Raw genomic sequence first — 13,234 nt, forward strand, 5'->3', positions numbered from 1 at the left:
TATATATATATATATAAAATTTTTTTATTTTTATTGTTCTTGCTCTGTTTATGGATCATAATTGTGTCTAAATAAAGAGGATTGATAAACCCCAGATTAATACAGATTTTATTAAACTGGGTCCAAACAACACGTGACTGTTGAGAAATAAACAGTAAAATAATCAATTTGAAGATCGTCTCAGGAATGTTATTTTTATTTTCTTATAAAACTGGAATCAGGCAGATTAATCCTGTTGACAGCCTTAAATAAAAACAAAACAAAAGAAAACAAAACAAAACAAAACAAAACAAAAGAAACAAAACAAACAAAACTGCCGGCATGAGGAAAACAGTCGGCGGTGCGACGCTGCCATCTAGTGTTCAATTATTGAATTACATTTACCTTTGCAGAACTGCCTGGAGGAAACAACTCACTGCAAAAAAAGATTTACCAAGCTGTTTTCTTTAGTTCCCTGTACAAATATCTTAATACGCTTGAAAAAAGACAAAAGTAACAAGTAACTTTTCAGGAGGTTGTTTTAAGTCAGTAATTCTTTAATATTGATTTTTATAAAATCCTGGTAGATTATTTCACTTCTCACATGGGAAAATGTTTTGTTACAAGAGGAACTAATAATTCATCAATATTCAGAAGTTATTGACTTAAAACAAACTGCTATATGTTGCTGAAAAGTTATTTGTTAGTTTTGTTTTATTTGAGGTGCAATAAGATATTTGAACTAGAAACTAGACCAAAATACTTGATAAGATTTTGTGTTTTTGCAGTGACAAATCAGTATTTCTTTCTACTTTCAGAAGCTGCTTGTTCATATTTCCATATAAAACTAGAAAAGTAAAACGTTTAGGTTTTCATATAAAGATGAATTTCCATGGATGGATATAATAATGTAGATTTGTTCTGTCTCTGCTGCAGACAGAGACGTCTCCTGTGTTTTCAGTGAGGTCTGCCTCCTGCCATGCAGCTTCCAGCCGGCTGATGGACCGGCGGTCCGCTGGACTCGGCTGGCAGCAGGAGGATCTGTGGTCCATTCTTACTATGACGGCAGAGACCAAGTCCAACACCAGAACCAGAACTTCAGGGGCCGGACGTCCCTGTTTGTGGACCAGATCTCCTCAGGAAACGCCTCTCTGCTGCTGACCGGAGTGAAGGTCCAGGATCAGGGCCGATATGTGTGCAACTGCAGCAGCTCAGCAGGAACCAGGCTGGCCTTCATCAGAGTCTCAGTGGACGGTGGGAACACAGGATTATTTTAACGTCTTAATGGAAATCTGCAGAAGAACCTGCGATCAGATCCAGCAGTTCTTTACCAAACATTCATGTTTTTCCTCTAGTTTCTACTGCAAATGTCTCAGTAAACTTGAAATAAGACTAACTTAGAAGTAACTTTCCAGTAAGAAATATGAGCTGGATTAAAGTCAATAATCCCTTCAGATTGAGAAAAAGGTTTGGATAGAGCTGGCAGATTATTTCACTTTTAACATGGAAAAATGTCTTATCATAAGTTAAATAATCTGCCAGTGAAACTGTGGCTTTTGGTCAATTATTGACATAAAACAAACTCCCATAAAACAAACTCCCATAAAACAAACTCCCATAAAACAAACTCCCACATCTTGCTGAAAAGTTACCTGCATGTTAGTTTGTCTCATTTCAGCAGCACTGAGACATTTTCACTAGAAAATAAAAAACATTCTTGGTAAGATTTTGTGTTTTAGTAACAAAATGTGTGCAGCTCCGGTGAAGACGGTCAGCCTGCAAAGAGCAGAGAACCGGATCATCTGCAGCTCGGATGGGATCTACCCGGAACCGAACCTCACCTGGTCCACCGAGCCGCAGTCCAAGTTCGTCCTCCACAGCTCCACTCTGGTGCAACTGACCGAGCAGCGGCTGTTCAACATCAGCAGCTCCCTGACGGTTCCAGACAACGACACGGACCTGACCTACGTCTGCACCGTCACAACCCGGAAGAACCACAAGACCGAGAGGCTGGTCAACCCGGAAACAACAGGTGATTGTTTTAAAGTGACCCGGTCGTCCTAAACCAATCAGAGTTCAGATTAAATCTGGATGTCAGATTAAACCTGGATGCCAGATTAAATCTCCATGTCAGATTAAATCTCCATGTCAGATTAAACCTGGATGTGAACGCGCTGTGTGTTCAGGTCGGGCTCAGGGTTTGGGGATCGTCGCTGGAGTCATCTTGGTGTCGATGTCAACGATGGCGGTTCCGTTCTGTGTTGAAAAATGTATCAAGGTGAGCCTGAGTTATTCTTTTGTTGAAGCAGTGAATAAATACAGAATTATAAAAAATATCTCTCAATATTTATATATTTATGTTTAAATGTCTGTACTGAGACCAAATAGAGACTTTTAGAAGTTAAATTCTTCATTTTTGTAACTAAAGCTGATTCTGACCAGTGGAAACGGGGATGTTTCTGTTTCCCTTCAGTCCAGGAAGTCCAAACGGTTCCTGCAGCAGAACATTTTATTAGAAGGACCACCAGAGAACGGGTCAGTCAGCAGTCGGGGGTAAACCAGCTGCACTCCAACCTGTTTCTGTTTTCCAGAATTTCACTTTTGTTCAGTTTTTGGCAGGACTGAAATCTAGTTTCTTTCTGCAGGAGCCTGATGGAGACTCCAGACTCAGAGGAATCTCAGATTCTCCACCCATAGGAAAACCAAACCGGTTAAACTGGGTGGAGCTGAAAACGAGCTGACCTCACTGGGAACGATGGACCTGATGGCCTGAGAGCCCAGAAGAACATGAAGGATCAACACACCGACCAGAACCAGAACCAGAACCAAACTGGTCCATCTGGAGGGAAACTTTCTGAGCTGCTGCTGTCAGACACACAGTCCCTCAGATCTATGTGACGTTTTCTACTCCAACCTGTAGAAAATGTTTTACTGATGTGAAAATTAGGCTCTTTATATTTTTGCACTTATTTATTTGTAGCTGATTTATTTTGAATTTTCTCTTTTTTTCTAAGAGAAAACAAACTCACTGTTCTGTTATATAATAAAATGTCTGTTAGAGAATTTTTGGTATTATAATTTTATTACTTTAGTTCATATTCAGTTTAATGTTAATCAATAGTTAAACATCCAGTCTATAGATTATTAAAGTGTTTTCTTCCTTCTGTGTGTATAAACTGACCTGGAGGCTCCATCTGCCTGTTCGTCTTCATGTGAAACAGTTAACTGAGTTTCCCAGACCTTAAATTATGTTTCCTCAGTTGCCTCCTTATCAACCAGAATACTCCCTACCTCAGAAACTGTCTGTGCACAGTAACATATTGTCTCTGCTGTCTTCCTTACCTAACCTCCTTCTTTTTGCTCGATAATAAAAGACGAGCTGTAACCGAAGGTCTCCAGACGCTCAGTGAACGGCTCGGAGGAGCAGTTTGCTGAGACTTCTCCTTTTGCAAAAGCTTGGTCAGAAAACTCGTATACGATGTCTGTGGTAAATACCCATCAATGTCATTAGTTGAATTTTATATATAATTTGTTTTCATTGTTATTACTGTAAATTTCCTCCTTCCCAATCATGTTTATTAGTACATTAAAGTGTGAAAAGCAACTTAATTATTTTTTCAGATGAAAATATTTTATTCCTGCTTTTCCCTTTAATTTCATCTGAACTGCTTATTTCACAGAACATGATCCCTTTTATTTATGATGTAATAAAGGTATAACAACCTGATAATAACTGGTTATATAAACATCGATGTTTAAAAACATTATTTGTAACATTACAGCTCAAGCTGCAAAGGAACAATAGAACAAACTCAACTAATCAGATTTCTGTCTAAACATTGTGATAAAAACAAAACGGCATCAACAAAAATAAATCAGAAAACTTAAAATCTGAAATGAATACTGAAGAAACCTGGTTCACTTCTCCCAGTTTCATTTTAAACATGGATGAAATGTTAAATTCTCTATAACTTCAGTGGTTCATGGTTTTGATCTGTACTTCAGCTACACTCAGTTCAGGACTCTTTCGCTTTCGCATTAAACTGGTTGGTTGAGATTATTGACCAACCCGCCTTGTTTGTTCCTACCGAGTCATTTCAACACAATGGTTGAACTCAGCTGGTTCGTGTTTTTACTCGTCTTGACTTTTCCGTTTAGTGTTTCTCAAGAAGGTAAGTCAAAGATTTGATAGATTTTAATATTCATGTCAGCATGAAGGCGCTACGGTCTGGAAGCTCTGTGGTGCACCTTCAAAATAAAAGCACGCGAGTAGAAGATTTTAAAATTGTTCGCAAAAGTGGTGAATTATTATTATTATTTTTGGGTGGGGGGTTGACTGTCTCCAATATTTGGGGGACAATGTTGGAGACAGTCACTATAGTTTTAAAGGAAAAGTCATTCTTCGTTCTTATTTAGTTCATTTAACTCTGCAGGTCATCCCTGACGTCAAACTGTGCCACAGAAAGTTAACACAATAAAAACTGTCATTATCAGCAGCATTGTGTTAAATGGCACAATACTACAGAAAATATACCTCAGGAGGAACACAATGATGGATTATAAAGACATTCAGCAAGAACTTTAACTGAAGTAAAAATGTTGGTGTGGTTAAGAACATTGTTTGGGAACTTTCTCTCCTGTCGCATGTGATTGACATGTGGGAACGTTTACAAATAAAAATGTTCCGATCCAGGCGAGTCATGGAGTCTGGAGTTGGTGATTCGTCTCTGGAAAACAGTTCAACTTCAGTCAGGATGGACTGAAGTTGTTTGTGAAAGAAAACATGACAGAAAGTAATAAATTATGGTCACCAGTTCATCCACTTCCAAGTATAAATAGATTTAATTTCTCTGTTATCCAACTGGTCTTACCTGGAAAATGCCTTTCAAACCTGTCAGGCCTCATTTCACTGGATTCATCAGTAGCTGTTTAATTTGCTTCTATGGTTTTCATGATTTCATGTTTCTCTGTTTTAGATCTTTTCTGCTTTTTCATTAATAAATAGACTGAGGTTTTTAGACCACAGTGTTATGTGAGCCACAGGATTTTGTCTCCTCCTTTTTCTCTCCAGTTTTTTTAATCTCAGATTTGTTCCTCTGCCTTTTCGCTCGTTCCTTCCCAGCTGTTCCACATCTCATAACTTCCCTCTGCTCTCCCCAGCTGCCTCCACTTACCTCTGATTAGCTCCCAGGTTCACATGCCACTGTTCCTGTTTTAATGCCATCCATTAAAGTTGCATTCAGATTTTGTCTTAAAACCAACAGAACACTATTTTGGTTTTCGTGTCCAGAATTTAATTTTCTTTTTAAGACAAAATTTGCTTTATTTAATTTATGATGATTATTCTCTGCAAAGCAGCATTGGTATCTTGAGATCAGAGCGTTTTATTAATATCAAATATGTCTATGCAGATAAAAATTAAAGCAATACCAATGAACCCAAATATGGTAAAACCTGTTGAGCAATACTATGGGACACAAACGTGAATGAGACCCAAAGCGCCAACAGCCCAGGACTGACAGGAGCTTAAACAGGCAGCTTAGTATGATGAGAACAACATTAAAAAGGCTCAGATAAACTTGACATGCCTGTGTGTATTAAATACAAAATTTAAAACAGATGATTTAAGATGTAAAAACACATAACTTCAGTGGTAAACATGAATCCATAAAAAGACTGAAGTGGACAAGGAGCAGCCGTCCTGCATCTTTACTCCAACAGACCAGGATCAGCTCTGAACAGACCTGCTGACCTCCTTTCATTTGGCTCAGGTGTGTCGATTGGAGCAGGGAAGCTGCAGGACGGCACCTCTCCAGGTCTGGACTTCAGCTCCTCTGTTTCAGACGGATTCATTAAAACTGAACTGTTCTCTCTGCAGACACTGAGGTGACCTGTGTTTTCAGTCAGAGCTGCATCTTACCCTGTTCCTTCCAGTTCACTTCTGACTCACTGATCCACTGGATTTACCCAATAACACAAAACTCCAGTATTCACTCCTACTATCACAACAAAGACCAGCTGGGTCACCAGAACCAGAGCTTTCAGAACCGGACATCGCTGTTCCTGGATCAGCTGTCCAGAGGAAACGCCTCCCTGCTGCTGAAGGAGGTGAAGATCCAGGATGAGGGAAGATATAAATGTTACACCAGCAGCTCCAGAGGACAACAGGATTCATTTATTAGACTAAAAGTTGAAGGTTTGATTTTCTTATTAAACTATTTTTCAGAAGTTGTCAATCAGAAATGATTGTTTTCTAACAATCTTTGTGTTTTCAGCTCCAGTCTCTGACATCAGGATCCATCAGGATGGAAACAGGATCACCTGCAGCTCAGAGGGGATCTACCCTCAACCTGAACTCACCTGGTCCACTGAGCCTCCATCCAACACGGCTCTGCAGAACAGAACCACAGTCCATCAGACTGAGGAGAAGCTTTATGACATCAGCAGCTCTCTGACGGGTCCAGATGGTCCAGATCTGACCTACAGCTGCAGCATCAGAACCAGGAGGAACCAGAAGACGGCCACTTCGAGGAGTCAGAGTAGGTTAAATGGAGGAGTTTTACTTTTTTCAGTAAACGACACATTTCCTGTGTGAAACTGCTTCCAGGGACCAGTCTGCCTTCTGCCGCTCCAGAAGGTTCATCCAGACATCGAGTCGTTTCCATGGTGATGGTTGGGGCAGCGGTTGCTGTGGTTACAGTTGTTCTTGTGGGGAAATATAAAATGCAGGTAACCCAACCCTATTTTTACTCTTTTTAATTTGATCCTGTATTGTTCTTAATCTCCTTTTTAATCTTCAAAAAACATTTAATGTCCCTTACAAATAAATCTTTTGTTGTAAATACTCCTGGTTATTATGAGCTGCAGGATTCAAACCAACAGTTTGACTAAAAAGTTTGAAACATCTGACAGTTTTCAGTTCTGTTTACATGACAGAAATCAGAAATTGACACTTTCCTAAGGTGTCAGTTTAATCCAGACATACAAACAGATTAAATTCAAATTAACTGAAATTTAATCCTAGTTATTAAATAATGAGAGTCGCCGCCGAGAGGCAGAGGAGCTCAATCATTTCATAGATTATCAGCCTCTATGGTGACATGCTTAACAAATATTTAATAAAATATTGTTATAAAAGTTTCACACTGCTGCTTTAAGCAGCTTTTGATGAGCTGCTGCTGCTTCATGGAAGAACTTTCACTTTTATCTTCTCTGCAGAAAATAGCATCAGCTCAGCATGGAGGTGCCCAAAATCAGTTTACTTCATAAAACGGTGATTCATAAACTTGATCATTTCTAAATCAATTATCCATACAGCAGTGCAGAATAAACAGCTGTAGGTCTTTTCTAACTCATTTATTTTATTTTGCAGCAGAAGAAGAAAAGGACCTGAGGACTGAGAGCTAAAAATCACAAAGAGCAGAAAAACTGGATCTCTCTCTGTCACGGCTGATTAGAAGTTTATAGACATAACTTTATATTTTATTTTCTTAGTAGAAATTTTAATTTAAAAAAAAATTATTGAAGGACTCCTGAATTGTGATAGAAGTTAAATAACTGCTGTTTTCCTTTGGTACAGACGGTTCAGTTTGAACCTATAATTTGTTATTTTATCATGGGGATTAAGGATCTTACCTCCAGGAAATAACTCTGAGCAATCTCAGTTTGGAGAAGTTTGAACAACAAACTCAAACTGAGCTGCGTTATGAGAGCAGGGCCAGTTTTACCATCCAAGCAATAAAAATATTTAAAACAATCATGTTGGTTTGATTAAACTTTGTTCTATAGACATGCACTGCTTGTACTGTTGGCTGCTTGTTAGCTGCTGAAGGTAAAGACGTTAAGGATGATAATCAAGCAATAATTACTATGATAATTAAGCACAAAGTGAAATTTGTGAATAAAGGATTAAAGACCATTGACAGATTGTTACTGTTAAAACGAAGTGATGCAGCAGACTGAGTTTTCATGGGGATTTGTTTTATTCTGTTTAGAATAAAACAAAAATGAAGACTCTCTTTTAATATTATCTCTCTCCTGTTTTAATTTGAAAACATATGTAATATTTTGAAGCATGTTGAAGATTTTAACAAGTTTATTTAACATTTTTATTTATAAAGTCATTTTATCATTTGATGCAATCTCTTGATCATCATTCTCAAAGACTTTTTTTTTAATCCCGAGCAGCTGAAGGCCTAAGTTCTGCACAACATCCAACTGTTTTCTATGTGTTTCTGCTAGATGATGCAGAGAGACGATCAGAATCAGGCTTCACAATTTATAAATGATAAAACTGTCACAATATTCTCACTGCTCAAAAGAAATTATTTTTGTTTAGCTCATTTTATTGAAAATGCACATACTTATGTTCCACATGTACCAAATGACATGTAGCAACAAACATGACATAAAGTAAATGCAAGTCCTTGCTTCAATCAGCAAATGTAACATAATCCATAAAGATCATTAAATACATTTTTAGAGTCATGAAAAGGGAGAAATAATGTTCCAAATAAATTCACATTTCTTTAGTTAATTAACAAAAAATAAAACATACACACCCAAAACATCAAACACTGAGCAAATCATGTTGAGGCCAAATGAAGCAAACTGCAGACCTCTCCTACCTGAACACAGGTAAACGTCTGACTGGCTCTACTCTGCCCTCTAGTGTGCAAATAAAAAACCTTCTGTGCAGCAAATCAGAAACATTCAGGAAGCCAGTCAGAAATAATTACTTCTGCAATTTCTATTCATATTTTCCTTTAGTGAAAAGGGAATTAATCACTTCCAACATGGAAGAAATTAACCTCTTGGCTGAAAGAAAATTATAAATCTAAACCTGTGCTGGGTGAATAATTTCAGTTTCATGGAAACAAACATGATTTTCTGTCCAATTTTACCACCAAATATACCAGTTAGACCAAATCTGCATCAGATTCAACCCAAAGAAAATCTGTTAATGTGAGAAAAGACTGGAGTCTGGAATTAGTGAGAGAAACTGATACAAACTCAGTTTTAGTCAAACATGTTTGGATTTCTGAGGCGGTTCTGGATGCAGAACAAGAACAAAACACTGAGAAGCAGCGGAAAAGGAAAAGCTGCAAGGCGACTTCTTTAAAACTTCATTTGTGTGTTCATAAACAACAGCAGCTTGTTGCTGTTAGCTATAATCTAACTAATTACAGTTACACTGTGTTAAAATAAAACAGATATTCCTGGATAATCAAGACAAAACAGTAAATAATGAAGAATTTTATTGAAAGAAACCAAATAATTAAAATAGTAAATGTAAACTTAATGGGACTTGATTTAATAAATTGACATTTCTGAAGAAAATATTTTCCACAAACTTCTTATCATACATTCTGACTGACTGTAGTCACCAATCAAATCAAACTCATTTACATATTTTAAAATTTGATCTTATTTGTTTTTTCTGGAACAAAAAAATAATCTGTTATTCGATCAATGAGGGAGAAAAACATCCAGAAACGTGACGATGATGATCAGAGAAACTCGGTGCAGCACTGAAGCTGCAGCCAAATAAAAAGTGAAACTAATAACCAGGCTGGGTGGATCCGTTTCTCTGATCTGATCCGTTTCCATGAAGCCATAATCCCAGCAGGTTCATGCAGGTAGCATGAACTGGGACCAGTAACTGGGACCAGTTGGACCATGGGCAGCATCAGGAGCTTCATGGTTCTGCTGGTTCTGAGCTTCCAGAGCATTTCTTCAAAAAGAGGTGAGTAAAGCATGAGTCATGTTGCTCTGCAGATTTTTATCTGAGGATAAAACAAACAGAGACGTGTTGAAATGTTTCTGTTCAAACTGCAGCTTGAGTCAGAAAACTTCAACTTTTCTGACATTTTAGTGGTTTTATTCTGTTTCAGACAAATTATGAATTTCAGACATTTTTCAGATTAATGTTTAAAATCATGTCTTTTATTTTCTAACTTTATGAAAAAATATTTAGCTTCATACTTTCAGTTTTCTGATTATAAGGCCAAGACAAATATAATCTACCAGTCTCTATTAATGTTTATATATTTATATATAAAACACTGAACATTGTGGAAACAGATGGATTTTACTTTAGCTCTGTAAAATCTGTGCATTTATTTTGTAATGTGAACATAAAGGAGATAAAAACTTGAAGCAGAACCTGGATCTCAGCCAGCAGCTGGTCAATAGTTTCACTTTTAATCAGCAAGACACTGATTTGATTTACAGGTTAGTTTCTGTTTTACTTTTTAACATTTGAAGAGCAAAACATGATTCCTATATTTACAATGTTAAGGGAAGTGGTGAAACAAACTGAACCACTTTGTCACAGGAGCTAATTTTTATGAATCAAGAATCATTTAAAACAAATTCCTTTATATTGAAAAGTTGTTTTTAAGTCAGTTTTGTCTTCATATTTGCTCTAATTCTAGAAACTAAACCAACACTTGGTAAGATTTTATGTTTTTCCAGTGAACTCAGGACTCTAAATCAAATTGATTATTGCAGATATTTGTTATAAAGTCTGAATTATTTTTTTATTATTTATTTTCAGTCGCCCGGGTGACGTGTGTTTTCAGCCAGAGCTGCGTTTTGCCCTGCAGCGACTCCAGCAGCTCTGATGTCATCAACTGGAGCCGCCTGACACCTGCAGACGGCACCGTCCACTGTTACTATGGCAACCAGGACCAGCTGGGTCAACAGGACCAGAACTTCAGAGGCAGAACGTCTCTGTTCACGGATCAGATCTCCAGAGGAAACGCCTCCCTGCTGCTGACAGGGGTCAAAGTTCAGGATGAGGGAACCTACAGGTGCAACACCAGCGGAAATAAACTGGTTTTTATTCACCTGAGAGTCGAAGGTGGGATTTAAAACAAGTTAATTATTAATTATGTTGATATTTTTAACATTCTGAATAGATCAGTGTTTTATTGCAGCTCCAGTCTCTGACATCAGGATCCATCAGGATGGAAACAGGATCACCTGCAGCTCAGAGGGGATCTACCCTCAACCTGAACTCACCTGGTCCACTGAGCCTCCATCCAACACGGCTCTGAATGAAACTACCAGGATCCAGAAAACTGAAGATCAGCTTTACAACATCAGCAGCTCTCTGACGGGTCCAGATGGTCCAGATCTGACCTACAGCTGCAGCATCAGAACCAGGAGCAACCAGAGGAGAGCAACACTTCATAAACTCAGTAAGAATCAGAACCAGGTGGTTCTGGTTTGGTTCTGAAGGTGTCTAATCTAAGATGAACCTAAGATACTGAGGTTCATCTCATCTTTCTTATTTCTTTCCAGGAAATTCCCAGATTGCTGAGCAGAGCTGGCAGATTATGGAGAAAATCCTGATCGCTGTGACGGGATTATCACCTGTAATCTGCACAGTGATAGCAGGTAAAATAATTCACTTCACTCATTAAGCTGCAGCTGAATGATACTGGGAAAATATCTGATATGCAATAATATTGGTAAACAATGAGATGGAAAAATAATTGAGATAAATAAAGAATTCTTCATGTATTTAAAGATTTCATTTTTATTAAACTCTTAATGTTTTCCTGCTTTGGAAAATAAACAAAGACTCAGGTAGTGAGTCGTCTGTTTAGATACTGGAGCGAAATTAAATTAATCTTAACATGATTTTATTTTTAAAAATCATCTGCTGTTTTCAGCAGCGATGAAGCTGAGCTGCAGCTTCTTATCGATTTCAGCAGGACTTTCTAAAACATTTTCTGCTGCATTAATCAAACATCTACTACAATATTTCCAGCACAGAATAACAACTTTTTTCCTGTTTTCTAGAAATTCTGAGTCGCAGTTGGAAGAATAAAGCAAACTAATGGTGAGTCAATCAATTTTCAAATAAATTTTACTTTTTGGCATCTTTTTAGCACCATAAAGTGATTAAACATGAGCAGCAGGAGGATTAATTCAGACGAGTTTTATAGAAAATAAAACTGGAGGAAAGTCTGGAGATCCTGCAGACGTTTTATATTTTAAAACTTTAATTTGTTACAACAAACATGTTAAAAATACATTTTATTGTACTTTACATTTATATGTCTTAACTCAAACAGGTCTTTATAATTCACACATTTTAACATGGAAACAAACAAACATTAAGTTATGAGCTCATTTCCTGTCTAATAAAATGCTGATTCATGTTTTATAAACAGTGACTTGCAAAATAATTTCTGCTCATATAAATCATGTTAAATAATGTAATAAGAACAGCTTCATTTAGCAGGCTAACATTTAGTTTTTAAATAATTTAGTTAATTTTGAAATCTTCCTCTATTTTCTCTGAGCTGCAGGAGAATCAGAGGATCTTCAGGACAAACCAGTTCAGGTTCCAGAGTCCCAGTCCAGACCAGCAGGATGGTGGAGTTTATGAACTTTAACTATTTTATGTCAAATAAACAAAAAAAGAAAAGAAAAACTGGAGAATCTGAAGATGAAACTCGGAAGCAGAAAAATCTTTATTCAGCTCAACTTTACTTTTTACACACTGATCACATTTTTTCTCAAAAGAATCACTAAAAGTGGAATTTATTTTTGTATGTGATGCAATAAATTTGTCATAAAATTAGGGACAGAAAATAAATAAAAGGAAAAATCTGAGGCTGAATTTTTGCTTCTGTAAATTTTGCAGGCAGAAAAAATATTTTCTTTCACAAAGCTGTTAATAAATTTAATAAAACTAGATAAATGCTACTTAAATAAAATATATGGCTTTAATTTTATGTTTTAGTTTCTGAACTCGATTTGTATTGTAACAAAACATTTTTCTCATTCTGCTAATCTATTTTTTTTTTTTTCAAATTAAACAGTTTACATTTTTTGCCTAAATATTTCATTTATTTCTTTACTTGTCAAAGTTTCCTTAAAATAAGTTAGAAGTATTATTTGTAAGATATATTTTTCTCACATAAAAATAGTATTTCAATGAAAAAACAACAATGTTTTACTGTTAAATTACAAATGATTCCAGTTGAAAATGAATTTCTTTTGTTAATAAAACCAAAACAAGCAGAATGTCCCTTTATTCTGATCATGCTCTTTAGGAATGTTTTGGAGGTTTTTTTGTGTTAATTTTGCATGATCTGGTGTAAATAAAGGTAAATATAAGGTGATTTTCTAAATCTTCCAGGAAGATGAATCTCAACCTTTGGTGAAAATGTAACTCAACCTCCTCAAAGTGTCATTAAAACATTTAATTGAGACTCGATCTGCTTCAATATGGATT

At 36.6% G+C, this 13,234-nt stretch overlaps 2 protein-coding genes and 3 long non-coding RNA genes across 5 annotated transcripts in view; 3 read left to right on the plus strand and 2 right to left on the minus strand.

The window, feature by feature from the left end:
• Positions 1-2,966, plus strand: part of LOC106954866 (V-set domain-containing T-cell activation inhibitor 1-like) — a 7,872-nt gene extending 4,906 nt beyond the window's left edge. Inside the window, exons 2-6 of the mRNA XM_015044669.1 lie at positions 916-1,233; positions 1,736-2,011; positions 2,166-2,257; positions 2,453-2,532; positions 2,625-2,966. Coding sequence (XP_014900155.1) covers positions 916-1,233; positions 1,736-2,011; positions 2,166-2,257; positions 2,453-2,532; positions 2,625-2,676 — 818 coding nt within the window. The 3' untranslated portion in view covers positions 2,677-2,966. The remainder of the gene's footprint in view (positions 1-915; positions 1,234-1,735; positions 2,012-2,165; positions 2,258-2,452; positions 2,533-2,624) is intronic.
• LOC106954871 (uncharacterized) lies at positions 1,196-1,908 on the minus strand. The gene is made up of 3 exons (XR_001426450.1): positions 1,821-1,908; positions 1,632-1,676; positions 1,196-1,271 (listed from the first exon to the last, which is right to left on the minus strand). It is a non-coding gene; the product is annotated as an uncharacterized LOC106954871 (long non-coding RNA).
• Positions 1,948-5,084, minus strand: LOC106954869 (uncharacterized). Its single transcript, XR_001426448.1, has 4 exons — positions 4,851-5,084; positions 2,419-2,473; positions 2,139-2,235; positions 1,948-2,039 (listed from the first exon to the last, which is right to left on the minus strand). It is a non-coding gene; the product is annotated as an uncharacterized LOC106954869 (long non-coding RNA).
• A 4,529-nt stretch (positions 5,085-9,613) lies between these two features.
• Positions 9,614-10,854, plus strand: LOC106954878 (V-set domain-containing T-cell activation inhibitor 1-like). The gene is made up of 2 exons (XM_015044674.1): positions 9,614-9,724; positions 10,538-10,854. The coding sequence occupies exons 1-2, from the start codon at positions 9,658-9,660 to the stop codon at positions 10,852-10,854; spliced, it is 384 nt and encodes a 127-aa protein (XP_014900160.1). The 5' UTR covers positions 9,614-9,657.
• Positions 10,855-10,918: 64 nt separating this feature from the next.
• LOC106954868 (uncharacterized) lies at positions 10,919-12,444 on the plus strand. Its single transcript, XR_001426447.1, has 4 exons — positions 10,919-11,183; positions 11,287-11,382; positions 11,791-11,830; positions 12,303-12,444. It is a non-coding gene; the product is annotated as an uncharacterized LOC106954868 (long non-coding RNA).
• The last annotated feature ends 790 nt before the right edge of the window (positions 12,445-13,234 follow it).

The sequence above is a fragment of the Poecilia latipinna genome, unplaced genomic scaffold, assembly GCF_001443285.1.
Source record: "Poecilia latipinna isolate Pla-1442-1.1 unplaced genomic scaffold, P_latipinna-1.0 Scaffold685, whole genome shotgun sequence".
Taxonomy (NCBI): domain Eukaryota; kingdom Metazoa; phylum Chordata; class Actinopteri; order Cyprinodontiformes; family Poeciliidae; genus Poecilia; species Poecilia latipinna.

What these genes read in the sequence shown, in the direction of transcription:
- LOC106954878 (XM_015044674.1), top strand. Translation starts at nt 9,658, where the DNA reads ATGGGCAGCATCAGGAGCTTCATGGTTCTGCTGGTTCTGAGCTTCCAG. An exon ending in GAGCATTTCTTCAAAAAGAG is followed by an intron (nt 9,725 to 10,537) that starts GTGAGTAAAGCA and finishes ATTTATTTTCAG; the next exon opens with TCGCCCGGGTGACGTGTGTT.